Source organism: Solea senegalensis, linkage group LG2 (genome assembly GCF_019176455.1).
Source record: "Solea senegalensis isolate Sse05_10M linkage group LG2, IFAPA_SoseM_1, whole genome shotgun sequence".
In the NCBI taxonomy this organism is placed as follows: Eukaryota; Metazoa; Chordata; class Actinopteri; order Pleuronectiformes; family Soleidae; genus Solea; species Solea senegalensis.
The window spans coordinates 13366624-13388579 of record NC_058022.1 but is presented as its reverse complement, the minus strand read 5'-3'; the positions used below and the strand labels follow the sequence as shown (position 1 = coordinate 13388579).

The window sequence follows — 21956 nt, the reverse complement described above, 5'->3', positions numbered from 1 at the left end:
CCGCAGCCATTTTTCAACCGCGCATAGATAAACTGTTTCAGTAAAGCCAGAATATCTCCCTCTCACTCTCTCTCTCTCTCTCTCCCTCTCTTACTCCCAGATGTCTCCTTACAGCTGCCATGACTGACTGCAAACTCATTTATTACAGGTCACAAACGCCAAGTGCTTCATTTAAAAGGACGCCATCCTCCCCACCCCACCCTCTCCTCTAACACAAGTGAAAAATCGACCTGCAAGAATAGCATACAGGGCATGCTGCTCCATTACCACTAAACAGAGGCCAACTGCACCCGAAAGACAGGAATGCGGTGTGAACAGTGAGGGCAAACACAGAAAAGAGAGAGGGGGATGTTTGGTGGCATCTTTCATTCATACGGCGCAACCGTTCCAACTGTGGCGAGAGCCATAGCACAGTCAGAGCAGGGCTCCAGTGAGGCCTCTTTTCATTCTCGACAGAACTCTTGACCGACCGATCAAGTCCTTTCTGTTCTTTCACTTGCGCTAACCTTTAAACCACGTATCACACCCTGAGGCCGTTTCATATTTATCCAGGCATACTAATCACCAAATCTAGAATTTTCACGAAGCCCGTGTTCTGCCGGCCATATCCGATACCACTCAAAGCCCGTCTGTAATTACATTGTAAATGCAGATTAGCTATGAATATTTTAGAAGGGGATTACTAAAAGAGGAAAGAGAAAGAGCGGGAGGGAGTCGGGAGAAATCAGCCCTTCAACACACACACACCCACATGCAGAACTGCATGAAAAGCTCATTTGAAGGTAGAGCTAGTCTTTCATGCGCAAGTTGTCAGGCTATTATCATCCTTTCATATATTCCCCACCATTATTAACTGCGAACGGGGAATAGAAAAATATCACAAAAAAAAAGTGGGAATAAAACACATCACTCCAATATGTCAGGCTGTCACTTCAGGGAGGGAAAAAAAAAGGCAGGGCAAACCAACTCTTATCATTGGACTGTTATTCTTGAACTAGGCAGTAATGAGTGTGTCTTAACAAAGAATAGCCATAATTTCCATTGTCATTCGAATGCTCCCACATTATGTGGAGGCTTACAAAGCCACAGATGAAGGCAGAGGGTGGGCGGAGGAAGAGGAACAAGCAGACACTGAAGCAGAAAGAGTCTCCGGAGCATGGTTAGTCTGTCAGTCACCCCCCCCCCACACACCACCACGCTGCTGAGAAACACACTCACCACACGCACAGATATATACACACACACACTGTGTACGCACGTGTTTGCCAGACTGTTTGTCACCACATTTTAAAACCCTAAAATGTGGTTGTCAGAAGGGTTTGAGCCTGACAGCTTCCTGCAGCCCTGCAAGAGGATGCGGAGGACAGACGGGCTTATTGTAAAAAGAGCAGCGGCAGCAACAAAGGGGATCAGAACTCTTACAAAGTGACAGACAGACATACATGATGCCTTCAGCTTCCACGTTGTTTTCGCGAGCAAAGAAGTGAGGCTTACAAGAGTCTGGCTAGATCTCATACATTTGCTTTTCACTCAGAGTGATGGCCCAGGGTGAAGGCAGTAGGAGAGCGTGGGCACGTGTGTGTGTGTGTGTAAATGTGTGGGAGTGAGTCTTGGAGTGTGTGCGCGAGGCTCGCTTGCACCACGCTGCAGTGGCGGGTATCAGTATGTGAATCCCACTGGAAAAACAAAGTGAAACTTTTGCCAGAATATTACACAGGCGTCACAGCGAAATTGAGTCGAGTGGAAAAAAAAAAGTAAATATAAAAATGTTAATGCAACTGTTTTCTATTTTCTGTGACATGCTATTATGATTTTTGTTGACACTCCATGATTTAAAAACATATCTAGAAACTATACTGTGGGGGGAGCAAGGAGGTAGGAGTCAGCTATTTTCTTTTTCAAATTACATTAATAGCAGGGAAGTGGACTTTCCTTTTTTTTGTACAGCTAACTATTTCACTGTTAGTGGACTTAAAGCATTTAATAGGCACTGTGGAAGTAGGGATTTCTTTGACAGTTTCGTGCACTGTGCATTTCACTTCATCTTGAGTGTTTATTTGTGTCAATTCTATTACAGCGCACAGATTGCTATTAAAATTCTATGTTTTTATTCTTGTTTGTGCTGCAAGTTCCTCTTTGTGGCCCGAAACATACATTTGCCAACCAAATTAAACTGCGGTGGACTCATTTCTGTTGAAATCTTAGTCTCCGATCTGTCTAAACTTGTCAAGGATATCAAGAAGGACCTCGCTTCTTGTTAATGAAGGACTTTGGTTGCTGCGCATTCAGCACTCAGGGCCTGTGTGGCACAGAGGCTACCAGTATTTCTATTTCCATGTCTCTCTCTCTCTCCCTCTCGCTCCCTCCTCTTTCATTCCCATTCACAAAGCTCGCTCAACTCACCAAAAGCAAAAAGAGAAAACATGAGAGCATAGAAGAACAGCAACAAGTCTTCCACTTTGAAGAAACCTAATCAACACCAAAGTAATCCAATTGCTTGTAAGCCTCGCTTCAAACACGTTTGCATTTTTAATACATGTGTAATAAACAGCTGGCCACATTAGGCACGAGCAGACACTGGTGACACTGCAATCCAATTATGACATCCTTCACAAAAAGGACACAGAGTCGCTGAGCTGACGATGATGCATGGTAAAACGCGCGCGCATGTATGGTGCGTTTATAAGCGCAGGTGATAAATGGGGTTGCGGCACTTGTAAAGGTCACGTAGGATGTGATCCAATCACTTGTGCAGGATGCAGACAGTCCCACTAGTTACGAGCCCATCAACATGTCAAAAGTGGAACAACAGTGTCCGCAGTTGTGTCCTCAGAACATAACGGTGGTTTTAATGTCGTCCCGTCACCCGCGACAAAGAAATCTGTAGTAATCGAATGCATTTTTAAAAAATACGATGGTGGTTTAAGAGGTCCCTGTGGTAGTAATTAAATAATATTAAAGTAATATCACAGCAGATTAAAAACAAAAAAACACCATTAGGGACAAGAAGGTCATAGACTACTGCACATACACCTTCAGTCCCTGCTGGAATATTAGAGTGATTTTTCAACAGGGAATCGTGGGTAGCATTATGGGTGCTAGCACATGCATTATTGATGCCAACAGTCCAAAAGCAGTTTGTTGAGGAGAGGGGAGATTTATAACAAAGTTAATGGTTTTCACTTGTCTGCAATAAAACCAGAGAGTGGATTACACAAACAGAAAGTATGTTATTTTTTTATCTGACTGCAGGCTGAAATCCAGAGAAAACAATTGAAATGGTTAGAATTTCTTTTTCTGCAGTTAATGTCTCTCGGCTTTTTCTTCTTTTTTTTGTTCCTCTCTTTATGGATGTCGGTATAGAATGGAACCATTATTATATGTGTTTATCACTGTCAAAGGGAGGGGAAGATCAATAATCTAAAGTTAAAAATTATTTCATATCATTTCAGCGGCGTATAATAATAGTAAAAGGTAATTTGGTGTTCACTTTTTTTTTCCGTTGCCATACGGGTGTATGGCCTTTCACAGATAGAGACAGAGAAAAAGAAAACAAAGAGATTCCTTTTTCTGACAAATGGAAGTGGATCACCTCCTAATCAAAGACTGCCATTCTTCCAATAAAACGCCTGGTGACAGTGGAGGGCAAAAGCTCCTTTAACTGGCGACAGAAGGCAGAGATAGGACTGTAAGAGGGCTTTGTGGTGAAGCGGAGCACTGTGGGCCGCCAAATGAGACACCATTCTTTCCCATTGCTACAGAAATGAAGAAAAAAGAAGTACAACGATGAATAGTGTACGTGAAATGTCAGTCGTGAGAGTGCAAAAGAGAGAGAGAGGACAAGGAAAGAAATAATAAATCCCACTGGTTCCTTTTTGGAGCCAAGTCTCTCCGTGTGCCTCATTTGACCCCTTGTAAATATTTTGATGTACTGTGAACTCACATATCAGACACACACTGGAAGTGCACTGTCACTTTCAATCCCGTGAGCAGTGGGAGTCGCACAGAGGAAATAAAGGATGAGCTGCAGTAGCAAGTAAAACCACCAACCTTCCTTCAATTATCGTTTTAATTTCTACACGGTTCAACCCCTGGGGGTCAGACTTCCATGAGGACAGAATGAATCGCTTAAAGCTGTAAAACAGGGTCGATTAAGGACCATAAGCTACATTGCGGTGTTAATCCTATACTAATTGAAAAAGCACACACACATCTGCAGTCAGAGGAAGTGATATGAAATTACCCCTGTGTACAAAACAAATGAATATTCATAAATAATCGCTGGAGTTTCGGAATGTGGCCATATGGTTCAGAACTGGCAGCTGTATGCGTTTATCACTTCTGTCCTCCAGATCCAGCATAAAGCTGCAGTCACACCAGGAGCAGAGAGCAGAGTGTGTGGGGGACACTGTGGCACACTCAGCGTGTGAGAATGTTGCACACAACATGCTTGAAGGTACAGGTTCTCACTCACACACACACACACACACACACACACACATCATCATCATCAGTCTGCCTTTCTCTGCCGGTGACAGAGCTTAATCCACACACACAGATTCACACGCTGATATTCATAAGCTGCTCGACTTTGTTTTTACTTTAACTTCCAAAGACATTTTATTAGACGTGGAGCTTTACTTTGTGAAAGAGAATTATCTCTGTCATTCACGCTGCTTTCCCTCATTTCTTAGACACATCAGACAGATTATTGAAACACACACACACACACACAGTGGCTTTTCTATTAGATTAGTTCTGTCACATTAAAGTGTTATTTCAATTGAAGGAAATGCAGCTTGCTTTAGCTCCAAATATGTTAAAAAAAAAAACTTAATCTAAAACTAAAAGTTAAGCCAACACATGCTCAACTGTGTGCCATATTTTTTCTCAATCGTCTAAATTACCCTGCCATCCAAAACCTAATGTGCTCTCATGTACCATACATGAGGGTCGTGCTGAGATGAACCAATGTGATTCCAACTGTCCATTAAAAGGTGAAACAACCGGTGGGAATAATTCATTTGACTGTGTCCTGTTATCGTTGACATAGGGCACTGACATGAGCTTTAAACGACTGAAGGACATCACTCTCTGTCTCTCATCACATCTTTGAAATGGTCGATCTGTGTTAACCTGCAGTGCAAACATGTCTTTGGCACAAGTGTTTTTTGTTTGCTTGTTTCCCTCCCTCAAACGAAACGGAAGGGAGATTGTTTGGAGGAGAAACTCGCAGTTTCTTTCATCAGAGACACCAACAAAGCACAGATGGATGCTGGGAGACAACAAAAATCATCATCATTTTCAACACTGGTCGTTTATATGTTGGTTCGTCATCTTCGGTTAAATGTTCCCAAATCATAAACATTAATATTTACTTAAATTGGAGTCAAACTGGTTCACGGTGCCATCGTTCAAAACACTCTCTCTCTCTCACACACACACACACACACACACGATCACCTGCTGAGCGCAGCTGTAAGTTCCTGCATGTGCGTAAAAGGAGCGCCGCTGCGCTCTGCAAACGGTACTGCCTCTGCCAACGAGGTGTGCGCACCACCAGCGCTGCTTGTCAAACTGTGGCCCACATGGAGGGCCTCGCTTTAAAATGAGGAATAATGTAATTTCACGGTAATCCGCTTTGCCTTTATCCCGAACACTGTGTGCATATGGATTAAAGTTCACCTGTAATCAGCCGTGTGCACAGGTGCCGCTGCGCTCAGACACAACAACGACACACGGTTTCCAAACGGGTGATTTCAACCTTAAAGTTGTCCGTGGAAATTTGCGTCACAGAAAAGACAACGCGTCCAAACTGTAGTGCAGTTAAATAAGATCAGCGATTTCAGTCTATTTTATCCGGGGTAACATTAATCTGCAGGAGGAGGGAAAACTGTGAGAAGGGAACTTTTGACAAGAGAAGAAATCAAAAAAAATAAATAAAATGAGGCTGTTACTGTGTGTTTACCCACATCGAGTCTTAAGGACACGTGTGTTGGACATGAAATGATTTCTCTCCAAAAATCAACAGTGCCGCTCTGTGCACGAAGAAGACAGAGCAGCTCGTTCGCTTGGATCCATTCAGTACAAACACAGTATGCACAGCGTCAACCAGCAGTCAGTCCTGACTGTGTCACCTGTCTCCCTCCATAACGCCATCCTTCCCTGTCTGTGCACTTGTTCAAGGCGTTTCGGCAACACTACGATTCACTGTGGACAGTGACAATCACGGAAAATCAATCAAAATGTGCTCAATGGATGGAGGTGCCACTGCGCTCAGTGCGCACTGAGCAGCTCCACAGAGGGGAAACAAGCGGACGGCGTTCACTCACCTGACTGAGAGGAGCTCGCCCCAAACAAGACGCAAGTCAGGAGAAAGCCGAAGCAACACAGGACAGTCGTTGGTTTCATGGTTGTGCTTGGCATTTTATCTCCTTTAAATTCACATGTCCAGCGGCGTATCCTTCCTTGAAACAGTCACCGCGTGTGGCGCCTCCTCACTCTGTGAGTTTGAGGACTTCAGTGGCTAAGTTTGCAGTTTGTTCGACTCTTCTCCACCTCGCCACTCGGCGCTTGCGGGCTCAGTGTGTGAGTGACGTGGACGCAGAAACAGTCGAGGCACTGGTTTCCAAATGCGCGCACTGTAAACGTTGTCTAAACACTGTAAAGCACTACTCATTCTATTACTCCCGGAGTTGGATACAATGTGCAGCTGAAGAGTCGTGTTCCTCAGACACACCTCCGGTCCCTCTCAACTCCTCCTACAGGCACTGTGATTGGCACAGGTGCCCGACGATCACTCCAAATCCCGCCAGCAACTGCTCCATGCGCGCCACCGTTGGCTCAACGGAAGACGCCAAAAAAACGGAGTCTGTGTGACGGCTCCGTTGCACCTGCCATGCTGAACACGGCGAAGAAGAAGAAGAAGAAGAAAACAGTGCGAGGAAAAGATAAAGGTGTAATTGGTGAAAGTGAATGTGGCCTCATTCATCTCGTTTGAAGATTGTGCCCAGATTTTGTAAGTGCGCACTAAACCAAACCTAACTTAGATTAACAGAGATTAAATCACAATTAGACATTACATTGTCTCTCAATATTAAAGTTACACCTTCTTTTATTGTTTGTTTATTTATTTATTTATAACATCTGGATTAAAAAACAAACAAAAAACAACAATTATAACCCAGTTTGTTATGCTGCACGTTAAGTTTCCCATTCCCTCTCACTCTACAGAGCACACACTGTTGTTGCAGGCAATATCTCTCCATATCCAGGGTAATTATTTCCCCGGGGTTGGCCTGGTGTAAATGACATAAATAGAAGTCAAATAAAAGGTTTACTGATGCTATTGTGCACACTGAGCTATTTGTAATAGTTGGAAACAGTCACCTTGCAGTAGCACACACACACACACAAAGAACTATGTTAACGGCAGCATAGGAAACAATGTGACAAAAGGTTATTTCTTTATGAAGCAGCTGCTCCCTACGTGGGTAAACGTGGGAGAAGAAGGTTGAAGACCTCCTGGAGTTACAATATGTTCACACATCTGGACAGAAATCACACACACACATTGTTGAGTTGGTCATAGACTAAAGGAATGAAGCGCAATACACATTCAGAGAACAACTGTATTTACCCGTGTATAAGAAAGATAAATAACCTTCTTGACCCCTATAAATGCACCAGACACTATACATTCAATCACGACCAGGTCTTTTAAGGGACGATATTTATGCTTTTCACAAAGCAGGTGTTTATAATGACTGCGAGAGGACATTACATCACGGCGTACACCAAAGCAATCATGTACTCCAGGCCACAGACATCCTTCTTCTTTAAGCTGGTCACTCATCCCCAAAGATCATTCAAGGCTTTTGTATTCTTCTAATAAGGAGGCGTTCCACTCTCTCTCCCACACACACACAGACACACACACACTCATCAGCCTGTTTTCTGTGATCCTGGAAGAGTGAGCTGCACTTCCCTGTGCCACGCATACCTAACACTTCCAGACACTTTTCACTTTGAAGAAAGTCAGACGAGTTTTCTTTTTTTTTTCTTTTTTTAGCTTGGTGGCAGAATGAATAGTGCACTGAACTGTGAGGGACACTTTTTGAACCTCCGCTGCAGTATTGACCCTTCACCAGTGGGGGGCAGTCCATTCCTCACCTCATAGGTCACAACACCAGCACACTGGCACAGTGGGAAAGGGAAAGTGGGGGGGGGGAATCCAAGCTGCCACCAGCTAGTTTCCTGACTCTCTGTGTGACATTGGCTTCTAGTCACACAGCAGCACGATTAAATATTTCTCAGCATAAATGAGCTTTTAATATCACTGACACCGAGAATTTATTAAGAAATATTGAAAAATGAGATCTGGCAGCGTGCTACGAGGAGAAGCCTCACTCTAAATATGGCTCAAATGGCTGCTGTTTGTCATTTTTAATACCAAAAATGAAATTGAGCAACATTGTGCGTTTTCATTACACATTATGCTTTAAGAGGCAACCTTCTGACAGCAACGTCCTAACGCTGTCAATTAGGTCATTTATTCCAGGCGATTACGAGAGAGGACGAGACAAGCTTTCATGTGTTCTGCTCGGCCTTCCCCGGTGTCTGCCGTGCAGCTAATCTAATACATAACCCCCTGATTTGTTTAATGGATGAGACTTTGCTGCTGCAAGAGGCATGCCAATAAAAACCGGGGCCCTCCAGAGGCGATTGTGCCTCATAATGATGCCAGACACACAATGTGAGAGTTATGAAGCAATTTTTTATCATGCGGCACATTGTTTTGCTCTGTTGGTGCCGTGCAAGTAAAGGCAATCTCTCCCTGCAGCACAGCACTTCTCCCCCACACTTAGATAAACCTTCAGTATGATAAACTGTCCCGGCCACATGTTGCAAAGATGAAGGAAGTTCAGGATTGAAATATGTGTCCTGTACTCGCGAGTAAGTCACAGTCAACAGATACTTTTGGTCAACTCTTTCTTTGTTGCTGCTGTTATTAGTCATATTCTTCATTATGACCAGGAGATGAACCATGTTGGTAAACATACAGTCATTACTCAAACACTGGTAAACCAGCAAAAAGGAGACATTAAACACAAACATGTGACATCACAGAGACATGGCTTAGTTCTGTCTACGCGTGCAGGTGATGCCATGACCGTCAACTTGTACTGTGTTTACAAAAGATCAAATGAAGCCTTGACAGCAAAATACTTTACAATCAGCACTTTGTAACAAAGTTGCCTCTTTTTTTCTGAGCAACAGTTAAGTCGTGTGCGTCTGTACGAAAGACCTTCTGATTACAAACAGCAGCACACGTTGTCCTTCAGGCCTCTGTGAGCCCCTATCTTTCCCAACTGAGAAAACAGTTGAATATTTCTCTCTTTTTTTAAATTGCATTTCCATTTTGTTCGATGCTATAGCTGCAAACACTTACAGGCATTTGTTACTGTCAAAACAAAATGGTTTGTTGAATCGATAATACTGAAGTTTGTCTGAGGAAAGCAATAAAAGGGCAAAAAGACTATCACAACACCTCGGAGTATTTCAGTCTTTTTTTACACAGTGACGGGAAAACTAGATCAATATCTGTATGATCACCTGCTCTAATTGCTGTGAATGATGTACTTGTAACACACAAAACCCCGTTTTTGCCTTTATGCTACTCCATTTAAAATGTGCAAATATTATTCATATCAGATCTGAGTCTGGGACAGATTCTCGTTCCATAATGACAAGTACAAACATCAGCGGTGACAATTTCCAGCCATAGATTGCCATTGATTATATCTGTGTCAGTTGACATCTCAGGCTACAGGCTGAACAGGGGATAGATAAAAAAAAAAAGAGATGACATAATTTGACATGTTGACAGACGAAAAATCCTTTCTGAGAAAAAGGAAACGGCAAAACTGGCCACGGCGAGTGTACGGCTGAGATGGATTGAGACAAACTGGTGGACTGCGTGGAGGGTGTCTCAGGTGTGCAGCCAGACCTCCATGGTCGACCTGTTACTCACACACACATGCACACGACGGGGGACAGGGAAAACTGGAGGAGATGAAGGAGAAGATGGACGGTCGTGGCAGATTGTATCACCTGCTGCTGGGTAAAGCAGTCAGGTCTGATAGTATTGCTTGGTAAAAAAAAAAAAGGACGCAGCATACAAATAATGTCACACAGAGACAGAACAATACCAAGAAGAAGAAGAATCACCAAAGGTTACACACTGCAGCAATAAATGTCAAAAAATGTATGAGATCCTTGTGTTTAATGTTGTTTTTGATTTTCCTACAGATGCTGACAACCATTATGAGAGCGCTCTAATCTGTTGTTTCCCCGGTTGTTACTATAGTATGTGTGCATGAGGTAAACTTCTTCATTTTTTTAAAATGCTTTAGGGCTGTTTTTGTTTGCTCTCATACTCTTTTCAGACCTACTCACAGTTTTTGGTGCAACATCACTGGTAAGAGGAATGGACTCTAAACGCTCTGTAAGTCAAATGATGAGTAAAGATGAATAATAAAGGAGGAATGCATATTTCTCATTAGTAAGTGTGAGTCACCTAATGTTATTGAAACAGTACACCTGTTACCTTGAATTATAATTGTGTATTATGTAGTCTAAAACCAGCAGTGCCACAGTACAGTACATTAACAGAAACAATGGTATATTTTAATGTACACAGTTTAAAATACTAGGATTGATAAAAGTATTTCTTATCTCATTAAAGTGTTTTTTTATCTTATTATTAGGACTTTTTCAATGAAATCTAGTCTAGACTAGTCCATGATGCTTGCACTAAAGAAATTGAACAAAATAGCAGCATTTAAAGTATTTAAAGAAGTGTACTTAACCTATAATCAGAGGAACTGACCAACTTCTAATTAAGTGACTATTATTTAAAGTTTTTTTTTAGTCCAAACCTATTTGGACCTTGCCACTGGCTTGATTCTGAGCTTATACATGTCTTAAAAAATCCCTGCAGTTGCTTACTAGTTGCATCACCTTCAAATGCATCACTAACATGATATATGCAAGATCAGTCCTCAGACCACGAAACGTTCTGTAACGGGTAACTAAATGAGAATAATATTTGTACAACAAAACCAGTCTGAATTGTCATGGGGATCACGAAGCTGTGTGATTCACATCAGAAGATGCATTTAGATTAAAAAAAGACGTTTTATCCACCGCAGAATAACTTATCTCAAATTGTAACTGCTGACGACACTGCCGCAAGCCACGCTGATGTGATTAACTGCTGTCCTGCAGGATTGCGTTGCGTTAGACTTGTTGCATAAAGTTCAGACAGGAAAATCTAATGAGGTAACAATAAAATCACGTTATGATTTTAAAGAGAGTTAGGGTTAGGCTCACAGTATTTCCCCCCAACTGTCACTGCTTTATGTCTCCACGGATTTTATTCAGAAGGGGGAAAAAGAATGAATTTCCCAGCTCAAGGATGACACATTCTCATTATATTGTACTAAATATGTGAAAGGGAAGTCAAAATGGTGAGACTGCACTTTAACTTTGACAAACACAATACACTGAATGACTGACTTCCTACTTAAAAGACAACCACCACAACTAGTCTGATTGTGTCTCCAAAGCTCCAAACAACAACCTGCACGGAAGATAAACGTGCAATGTTGTCATCAGTGCTCTCGTCCAGCTGGGTATGAATCATAAAAACTCATTTATTCAGCCAGTCACCCCTCTGGAGTGGAAAGTGGAAGCAACGGGGATCAGTTGGCTTTGTGGGAGACACATATTTAAAGTAAAACATACACACAAAAACAAAACACACTCTCCCTTTACATTGCGTCCTCTCCTCAAACTCACACAGTGGCTGAAGCGTCGAGTGAAACTCCGAATGGCTCTGCACAAGTCTGACTCAGTGAGCAATAAGCAGATTTAGCACATTACACACACATGATTATGTGGCCATTTTCTCAGTGAATGAGTCTCATCAGAAGTCAGTGAAGAAGCCACTGAGTGTGTAATTGTTTCCCATTAGGAGGGCGGCGGGGGTGGGAGAGCATTGACTGCCATCACGTTGCATCTCACTGTGGAGTTTGCTGACGAATGTTCACTGTCCACTGAGTGCATCAAGGCTAATTCTGCGGTGGCTTGTGATGGAATTGCTCAAAAGCCCAAAACCGCCAGATCATTTTTAGGGTGAGGCTGATGCATCGGGTCTCTCTCTCTTTTTCTTTTTCTTTCTCGTCTCTTTCCGAGCAAGAATGTGATAGCGGGGCAAGAGTTCAGACAGTGGTGGATTCACTGTGACACCAGACTGTAAATGTTCTCATCAGTCACATGAGTGTCTAAGAACACTAATGTCTGCATGTACTGTATGTAATGATCTTTACAAAGCTGTGTGCGGATTGATTAGTCATGGCTTTTATGTTACGGTGTTGCTGAATAACAGTGTAGTGTGCCTTCATTTGTAGGACTTTAATCAATCAAAGAGATCTGTGTGTGTGCGTGTGTCTCTCTCTCTCTCACACACACACACACACACACACTCACTGGTTTCCATGACTTCAGAGGACATTACATTGACTTACATTCATTTCCAAGAGTAACCACTATTACTACTGGCCTAATCCTGACCCTGACCCTGACCATAACCCCAGCCTAACTTTCTTTACCTTAAAATGTTTAAAATAAAAAAGTAGTCATTTACATTATGGGGATTTGAATTTTTTAAGTGAGGACACTCACAATTAACCTGAAATATTCTACTATTTACTATCTATTTCTAAGTAAAAAGTACCACTAAAGTAAAAGTAAAATGACAAAATAAAAAAAAGTACACAAAAAACTACTCAATTACAGTAACGCAAGTAAATTCATTCATTCATGACTCTCCACCACTGATAAAGCGTTATCCCAAACCACAATTCAAATCTTAGTCCTATTAATTAGTCTCATTTAACCAGTTCCTCATAAATAAAAGTTCTGCCCCATTGGGATCAGGTTTTGGTCTCCATGAGGACTACTGGTCCTGACAAGGTCAATGTTTATGTCAGACAAATACACACATACGCACCTACATTAAAGTGCTGAATAACCATTGCCCTTGTGAAGGTGCTGCAGACTGAAACGCTTACGTTGCAAATTAAAGTTCAACTGAGTTCAAAGGTGAAGACACAGAGAGCACTTTTTTCTTTTTTCTTTTTGTAAATCCTCCTGAGAAGAACTGAGAGAGAAGAACTTGCCTCTGAACATGAGACGTTTGTTTTACTATGCTGCCATCTACAGGACAGAAGAGAGAATGTCCTCTGATTGGACAGGTGTGTGTGGGGGGGGGATCCCCTGGTGCTGTTATGGACCCTATAGAAAATAAAAAAAAGATAATAATAATACTAATAACAATAATAATACATATATCACAATGAGCATTAGGCAATAAATAACAGGATCAGAGAGACAAGACATCACACATGACACATAAATGTGCTGCTGTACAGGAAAAAAAAAACATATAGAATCGATGGTGTTATATTTGACTTTATGTGTCACATAATTAAATGTAAATGATTTGTAATGGAAAGTCTCTCTCTCCCACACACACGCACACATGCTCCTTTAGTTTGCCTCCCCTACTTTTGATAGCAACATGTCGCCACTTGATGGCAGTAAGAGATTATGTGAGGTTTTATAGTCATGTTATAGTTTCTATAAAAAGAAAAAAAGATAGTGTTTCCACAATCTCTCTCTCTCTCTCTCTCTCTCTCTGTGTGTGTCTGTCTCTCCGTATGTGTGGGTGTGTATTTTAGTATTGAACAGACAAATAATTCAAATAATTGATAAATGTGACTTCACATTGTACAGCCGAGGACACGCAATGGTCGTCAAACGTCATTTGTCTGCATGTTGGTTAAAACATGTTGAATGCGGGTCTTTTACATTGAGGGCTTTAATGTGCTAAAATACATAATATGACTTCCTTTTCCTGTCTCTATGGCTAATAAAAATAGCTGCACTGCTGCACATGAACTCACTGAACAGCGGACAAATACACGCTTTGTGAAATGGCTTCAGATAAACACGGACTTAAAGGCTTCCGGTGTAAAACCATTAAGCATCAAGTTAACTGTAACTCCCTCACGCTCTCTTCTGATGAACTACGAAAAGCTCAGAGGGAAAGCGAGTTGAACTTGCAGGCCACAACATTCAGACGTTTCCACTGACAGCAACGCTGAGGTAACGGCAAATCACAAGAGATTATCATCACCAACAGAAGGACACAGGAGAGTCTTCAGCGATTCTACACATGACTGCGAGGTGACACATGTCAAGGTGATCACTCATAAATCAAGACCAGTTCAAACATGAGAAGATTTATATTCATTCACAGAACTCCAGTGTGTCACAGTTTGGGCTGGAGGTGAGTCACACATTAGCATAGATGGTGAAATGATTATCTATCCTTATGTAAGGATGACTGTAGTATTCTGGATGTGATTCACACAAATATAATGAGTGCACGCAGTAAATGATCCATTTTTATTTACAGTCGAGTCGTACGAGCCCGATTAAACAAGGAGAAATGTTTGCCAAGAAAACCAACAAAGCAATTCATGAAGGGAATCTTTGAAAATGCGTCTCAGGAGGTTGTTAAATATTCTTTCTTCCCTACATCTTGACACTTTGTCTACTCAGCACAATACGTGTTGGAAGAGGCCCAGTCACAGGCCTCAGCGGGGGTTAGAATAGTGTTTCCACTCCACACACACCTGACCCGAGAGCTCGTAACCACAAGAAAAAGCACTGACATTTTCAAACTAAAGGCGAGAAGAACGCCAGAGGGAGTCGCACATGCAGTTATGCTGTTTTCTTTTTTAAACGATCCACTGTCTGTATATCATTGGCAGAGTCGAGCGGTTTCTCCACTAAGTGAATGGCAATTCATTAACAGCAAGAGCTAATTACTGTTATTACTCTTGACTAATTCAATGAATTGAAGCTATTTTTGGAGAGTTTAGAAGTTCGTAAAGTGAAAAAAAAAAAAAAGCTCACTGTCATGTCACATTAATTCTGATTAAAAGTGTTTTTATTTTGTTATAGACCTTTGAAAATGGCTTTGATTGTCATCTTTAATTTGGCTTCAGTGACAACATTTCAGTTTGAGTAACCGTTTAGTCCCAGCTTCTTCTAAGAAGTACACAAGTGATTGAAGTCTCAGACTCGGCGACGACTCGTCTGCATCGCTTGTACAGGAACACGTGTGAGTTTGACCCGCTGCAGTTCTTTTCACACGGTTTTGAAGCAGATTTGGAACACACACGCAGTCAGTATGACTTATGTGTTAGAATGTAATACTCAGTAATACGTTTGAAATACATGTCAACGTGTTCATCCAAGTGAAATGGATACTAAATCAAATTGAGTTGGAAGTACTGCACGTATGCTCAAGCTGGACAAGGCGCTCAGTGCAGGCTCCGGTGTCACCACCAGGCTTTGACCTGGAAGCAGGAGAAGAAGCTGTTGCACACACAAACAGGGCAAAATCCACAGAAGACTGAGAAGGTGACAGAATATTTGTGCTGTCAGAGTAAAGGATTAAGCATTTTTAAGCGCATCGATGGTAGAAAGGCACAAACTGGAGCTCGACGCGCTGACAACAAGCCACCGTTTATAAAAGGTCAACCCTGAAATGTGGTTGGTATGGAGATAAGTCTGCCTCGCCATGCAATGCAAGGTGAGTAAAATTATCTTTCTGCTTTTAGTTTACAGAATGTAATGTGCTATAAAGACGACTGTTATAAGAGCAGAAAAACACAGGGAGGAGCCGACACATTGTGTGTGTGTGTGTGTGTGTGTCCCACCAGCCCACGTTGAACAGCAGTGTATTTGATGCAAATGGAATAACTTGAAGGGCTGACATTTACTTTGACACTTTGGTTTACAGTATGTGCTGTTGCCCTTTATATCACTTGTGTTCATTTTGAACATGTCTTATTTGCCCCCACCACCCCCCCGCCCCCCAGGTACCACCCCCCGAAAACCTGCTAATAGACTCTGTAGTAGAGGATTTGGTGCTTTGGCGCCATCGATGTGAAAAAGCTGAAATCAGTTGTGTTTTTTTTTTTGAAAATGACAATACACTTGCAGCACACTCGATAAAAACATCCCTCTCCCTCTATTTGTCAGCGCGAAAAAGAAGAGACGCGTTCACGTTTGTTTCCTGTTTTCACTTCTGTTCATCGCAGCTGTGCGTCCATTTCTGTCAAACCACCAGTGTCTGTATCCCCGTGTCCCGATGTCAGGTTCCTGCAGTGAACCTTCATGAAAGCCACTCAAACTCGGACTCACTTCCTAGTATATTTCCACAGCTCAAGCTGATCAGCAGGTGTGTGTGTGTGTGTATCTGTTTGCTCTTCTTCTGACTTTCCCACTGGTTTTTCTTTTCTTCTTTTTGCTAGGGTTTGATGCAGCTGTACGGCTCTGTTCTAGGCTCAGGGGCCCCTGTTCTCTTTCACCGTTTCTCTCCGTCTCTCTGTCTCTCTCTGGGTGTTTGTGTCTGTGCATGTTGTTAAACCCAGCAGCTCCTCTCCAGCACACATGACTGCATAAAGAGGGTAATCAAAGGAAGGAAAGTGGAAGTTCCCCCACAGTCCTACTTCCTCCCCACATGAAGATCGCGACCTCGCTCGCGCTCTGACCACAAACCAGCTCATTACCCAGAGGCCTTTGCAATGAGTCTTCCTCGTCAAAAAAGCTGGCCGCAGAAATCTAAACTAGCACCTTCATTTCCAGATAACTGCAAACATACTTCTCATTTGCTCAGCAACTTTGAGGGCAGTTTATTTGCATAAGCTTAGACCTTCAAAATGTGGAAGTTGCCAATATAAAAGCTGCCCCGTGCACGAGCTGAACATGTTGCATCATCCTGGTGTTTTGGTAGAACAGAAAGAGCCACGGATAGCATTAGCCACCAGTGCCATGACACCACTGTTGCCCACTCATTCTCAATCCCAGCAGCAACACAAACACACACACACACACCACTTCCACTGCCTCACCTCCAGTGTTTTAACACTGACATTACACACCAATCAGTCTCCGACTGCATGATTTTCAAACACAGGGAGCACGACAAATAAGACTGCTGTGTGATCTACCTCATTTCTACAGCACTTCATCTGGCCTTGTTACTTTCAAAGATGTGGGTGTGTAACAGAAACAATCTGTGTGAACTCTGAAGGGCCAAGCCAAACATCCACTACTACCTGGCAGGAAAAACAGGAATGGGACTTGTCACCGGGTGATTGCACAACCTTGTTGAGGATTCACACTCTGCTGAAAAAGACCTGGAAGTTCTCCCCGCTGTGTAACCTGAAACCCCGAGGACGAGCTGCTCCACTCACGGATTCAAACACGTTCACAGATTAAAGTGCCAACTGATCTTTTGTCTTTTCTTTTTTTTTTTTTTTTAAAAAAAAAGGTTGTATCTGTTTTTGCATTTGTGTTACATGTGTATTCATCACTATCAGTTTTGTAAGAAGGGAAAAGTGATATCCACTGCTATTAAAATTCGATTCATGGGAATAGGATATATAAAAATACTCCTGTAATTTGTTTTATTGGGCTGACTGTATGTGTTATGGTGGTGTGTTTTGTTGAACACTGCGCTACAGTGTGGAAGGCAGTATTTTCCAATGCTTTTCACACCAACAGGAGCTGCGAAAGAAGTAGCGCTGGCGGTGGAAGTGAACAGAGGAAGTCTTACAAGGCGACTGCCTCAGACAGAAAATTATTATTATTGTTATTGTTAAAAAAGAAAAACACACAACCAAACTCAGGCTGAATTCTGAGTTTGCGGAGTTGTGTGAATTCTGAGTTTGAATTCTGTGCTCACTTCTCAGAAAGTGCTCAACACAATTTTGTGAAATTATAAACAGTGTGTTAATTAATTAGTGAATCCACCATACATGATGGAACTCTAATTACAAATAATGGTTTAAAACGGCTTATTGATCAGACAGGTCAGACTGTAAAGTCCTTAAGATGACTAACAATTTCCACTTCTCAGAGCCCCAAGTATTGAGCACTTATTAGAAATTTAAATGGTTGTTAGCGTTAAAAGATTTGATACTGAGGTGCTACATAATGCAGTGTGGCTCATTATTTCATACCTTTTATCCTTTGTTATATTTAGCTCTACTTGACATGGATTGTCTATAGCGTTAAATCTTTAAGTTGAATCACTACCGGCGGTCTGCACACTTTTTTTTTTTTTTTTAATTAAGTGGTGATAAAGACGTCAGCAAGAAGAACCTACAGCCTTCACCGTAAGATACTGTTACAAATGTCTCAAAATGAATGCAATTCTTTGTTGTGCTGTGTCTTTTTTTCCCGGAATATATGCAAACAAAGGTTTGTACCAGAAGAACACACCACAAAGTAGCAGCAGGTGTATCACTCCTGTGTTTTGAGTCAAACAGAGATATGATCTGAGGGGGGAACAAACAATCAACTGTCAGGCAGGTAAATAGAAAGAATCTGAAGATGAAAAGATACAAGGTCGGGGTCTGTTCAGGCTTTACACATCTCAGTTTTGCTTTTCCGCCCTCGGGCAGCTTTGATTTTGTGTGCATTGGCGTATGATGATGTGCACGCTTGCGTGTTTGTGTGTGTGTGTGCGATACACAGATTAAAGGAGTAAAGAGGGAGACTGCTCTGACATTTAGAAGCGTCAACACGTTCTACAGCCCACCTGTTCATAGACTGGTGAGAAACAAACTATAGTAAGATTTAGTTTGGCAGAATCAATCACTCTGACTGTGACTCGAATTAGCAAAACAAAAGTTGCATTGATTAATTAATATTCAGCCTCCTTTATATGTGTAAGCATCTATCTATCTAACCTTTCCTTCCTTTCCTTCTTTACTTTTTTTAAGGGAGGAGAGCCCACGGCTGCCTCTCCTGGCACATTTTCTAATATCTCATTTTATTTCATGCTGCTTGTGTGTGCTAAATAAACACTAAACTTAGCTTAACTAAATCTAAACTCGACCGTTACCTTTCAGGATTCATGTTTGGAATACAGACGTTCAAATGTTAGCCTGTGATTGGGGGGAAATGATGCTGCACAATACAACACAACTCAAATATACAAAGACGTGTGGTGATAAAGACACATTTTATGATGGATCGCTGAAGCGTTTCGTTTTAATAAAACACATCAACTCTCATGGACACGAGTCGTCAGATCTCGCGCGATATTAGCTTCACCTAAACCGCTCCATCTTTATCAATGATCTCCTGTAGCAGCACTAGTTAATGTTTTCTAAAAGAATTCAACACCAAAGAGAGGTGGAGAAGTCGCAGGACACATTAGTGCTCAAGTCATTTCTGTGAAACGTTTTTTTTTTTATGTTGCTTTAATACAAAGTTCCTGATGTGCTTTTCCCGCATGTCGTTCACAAGATGTAAGCACTGCATTCTTCTTCGTACAATAAATTCTTTTAATTGCAAGTTTAATTAAAGATACAACTTAAATGAAGGAAACGATATAACAATATACCTCACTTACTGTTCAAATGTCACAAAACAAGAGGGGGAAGTAAAATCAGTATTTGATTAAGAGAAACCCATGCCTCCAAAATATACATTGCATTCTTCACTGCAGTGTGTCTTCATGTATCGTCACTGATGTTGGAATAAAAACTAAAAACATCAAAACAAACAAAAAAATAGGGCTGAACATTTCCAATTTCCTTCACCTTCATGAGAGAAATGAAAGAATTTCAACTCATTTGAGATAAATAAATTACACATTGTAGGACGTTAAACATTACACAACCTATGTAAATACCTGAGAGCCCTCACATCAGAGAATTGTTATCAACATCAGAGATGATCGATCGGCACACATTTTCTAAAAAAAAAAAGAGTCAATATTCAGTGCCAAAATATACACAATCATATATTATTTCTTAAAAAATACATTGTACCTGAACCCTGTTTTATACATTTTTTGTAAACATTTTTTTTTCCAACTTAAAAAAACACACACAAAAAGTTCACAAAACTAGTTGCATTAACATCTCAGCAGAAAATAGACATTTAGCAATTTACAAAACCATCCCCATCTGCAACAATACCACTGATTTTGGTTTTCAAGTAAAATCCTCACTCAAACAGAAAGCGGACAGAAGAGGTTTTTTCCACACTTTTTTCTTGGGCTGTTCAGGGTAACCTGACTACTATTATTATTATTATTATTATTATTATTATTATCATTATTATTATTCTTAAGGGAGCACCAAAATATCATTTTAAAACATACATAAACACCCACATAAGGTAAAATGAGTATTTCGGTTCACTGATTACTTGAAGAGAATTAACATAATACAATTCAAATTACACTGCCTGGCTAAAAAGAAAGTCACCACCTGGATTTAACTAAGCAAATAGGTAAGGGGTTGCTGTAGTTGGTCAGGTCGAGGTGCAGCAACACTATGTGCCCAAAGAATGAGGTCAGCTGACTACCTGAATATAATGAATGACCAGATTATTCCATCAATGCATTTTTTTTCTTCCCTGGTGACATGGGCATATTCCAAGATGACAATGCCAGGATTCATCAGGCTCAAATTGTGAAAGAGTGGTTCAGGGAGCATGAGACATCATTGTCACACATGGATTGGCCACCACAGAGTCCCGACCTTAACCCCAGTGAGAATCTTTAGGATGTGCTGGAGATGGTTTTGCTCCGTGGCCCGACTCTCCCATCATCAACACAAGAGCTTGGTGAAAAATGAATGCAACACTGGACGGAAATAAATCTTGTGACATTGCAGTAGCTTATGGAAATGAGTGCTTTAATCAAAGCTAAACGTGACCCTTTCTTTTAGGTGGCAACTTTTTTTTTGGCCTGAACAGTGAGAAGATCGTAATCTATATTTTAACTGAATGTCATTTTGTCCTGTCCTATCCTATTTCCCACAGGGTAACATTTACCATCGCATGATCAAAAGGATGTGTTGTCAAATAGACGGTGCTTTCACACGAGGAATATATACATGCTTAATATAGAAGAGGAATGTATGGAGTCAATATGGGTGTAAACAATTTTCAGTGCCAATACCTTCCAGACGGTATGTTTCTAGGATAGCTGGGCACCACGTGCGCAATAAAGAAGCGATTATGTAAACGGACAAAAAGCTGCCTTTTGATATTGAACATTGACAAATATCGCTGAGGTTGAGGATAATCACGTGTGTATTACGCGACGAAACTGACCAGTGTGAAAGCAGGACGCCAAACTCTGAGCGGTTCAGACAAAGTAATGCCCTGTTTTCTGTCAGAGACACAGTAGTTTTGTTTTGTTTGTTTGTTTTGACTCGACCTACACTTTAATGCAACAACAAACACATCATCATACGCAGGGCATGGACATAAACCGCGTGGCAAACTGTACAGAGCACAGTCACATCCGAGTCAGATAGTAACTGTGGAGCAGCTGCACCTGGCGTCATCAATCAGAACTTGTAATGGGGGGGAGGGGGACGGCGACAATGCTTTAAACAACCTTTTCCTCGCTTTCCCTCCAGTTGACACTGCCCTGGTTCTTCATTTCATCTGTAAAAGGTCATACATTTACATTGCTAGTGTCATACTGAAGCAAAGAGCAAGAGGTAAGAGACGGCGTGTGCGAGTGTGTGTTTGAGCAGTGGGATTTGTACAGGATCAGGTTACATTACTGCAGTCAGGAACTCATCAGACACACATCAAAGTCTTCTCCCCAATCCCTCGAATACATTTTAGGCATTCAAGCTGTGCTTAGCAAAACATTTTAAGGTGCCACGGACAAAGCACCTCTGTGATGTTGCACTGTACTTGTAATAATGTACAAAGAATGGAAAATTGCATTTAAAGCAGACATATCTATGCGGGTGTGTGACGTGCCAGAAAAT

At 41.5% G+C, this 21956-nt stretch overlaps 1 protein-coding gene across 1 annotated transcript in view; it reads right to left on the bottom strand.

The window, feature by feature from the left end:
• Positions 1-6686, bottom strand: part of LOC122764218 (receptor tyrosine-protein kinase erbB-4-like) — a 232370-nt gene extending 225684 nt beyond the window's left edge. Inside the window, exon 1 of the mRNA XM_044018520.1 lies at positions 6333-6686. Within this exon, the coding sequence (XP_043874455.1) occupies positions 6333-6426 (94 nt within the window). The 5' untranslated portion in view covers positions 6427-6686. The remainder of the gene's footprint in view (positions 1-6332) is intronic.
• Between the last annotated feature and the right edge of the window lie 15270 nt (positions 6687-21956).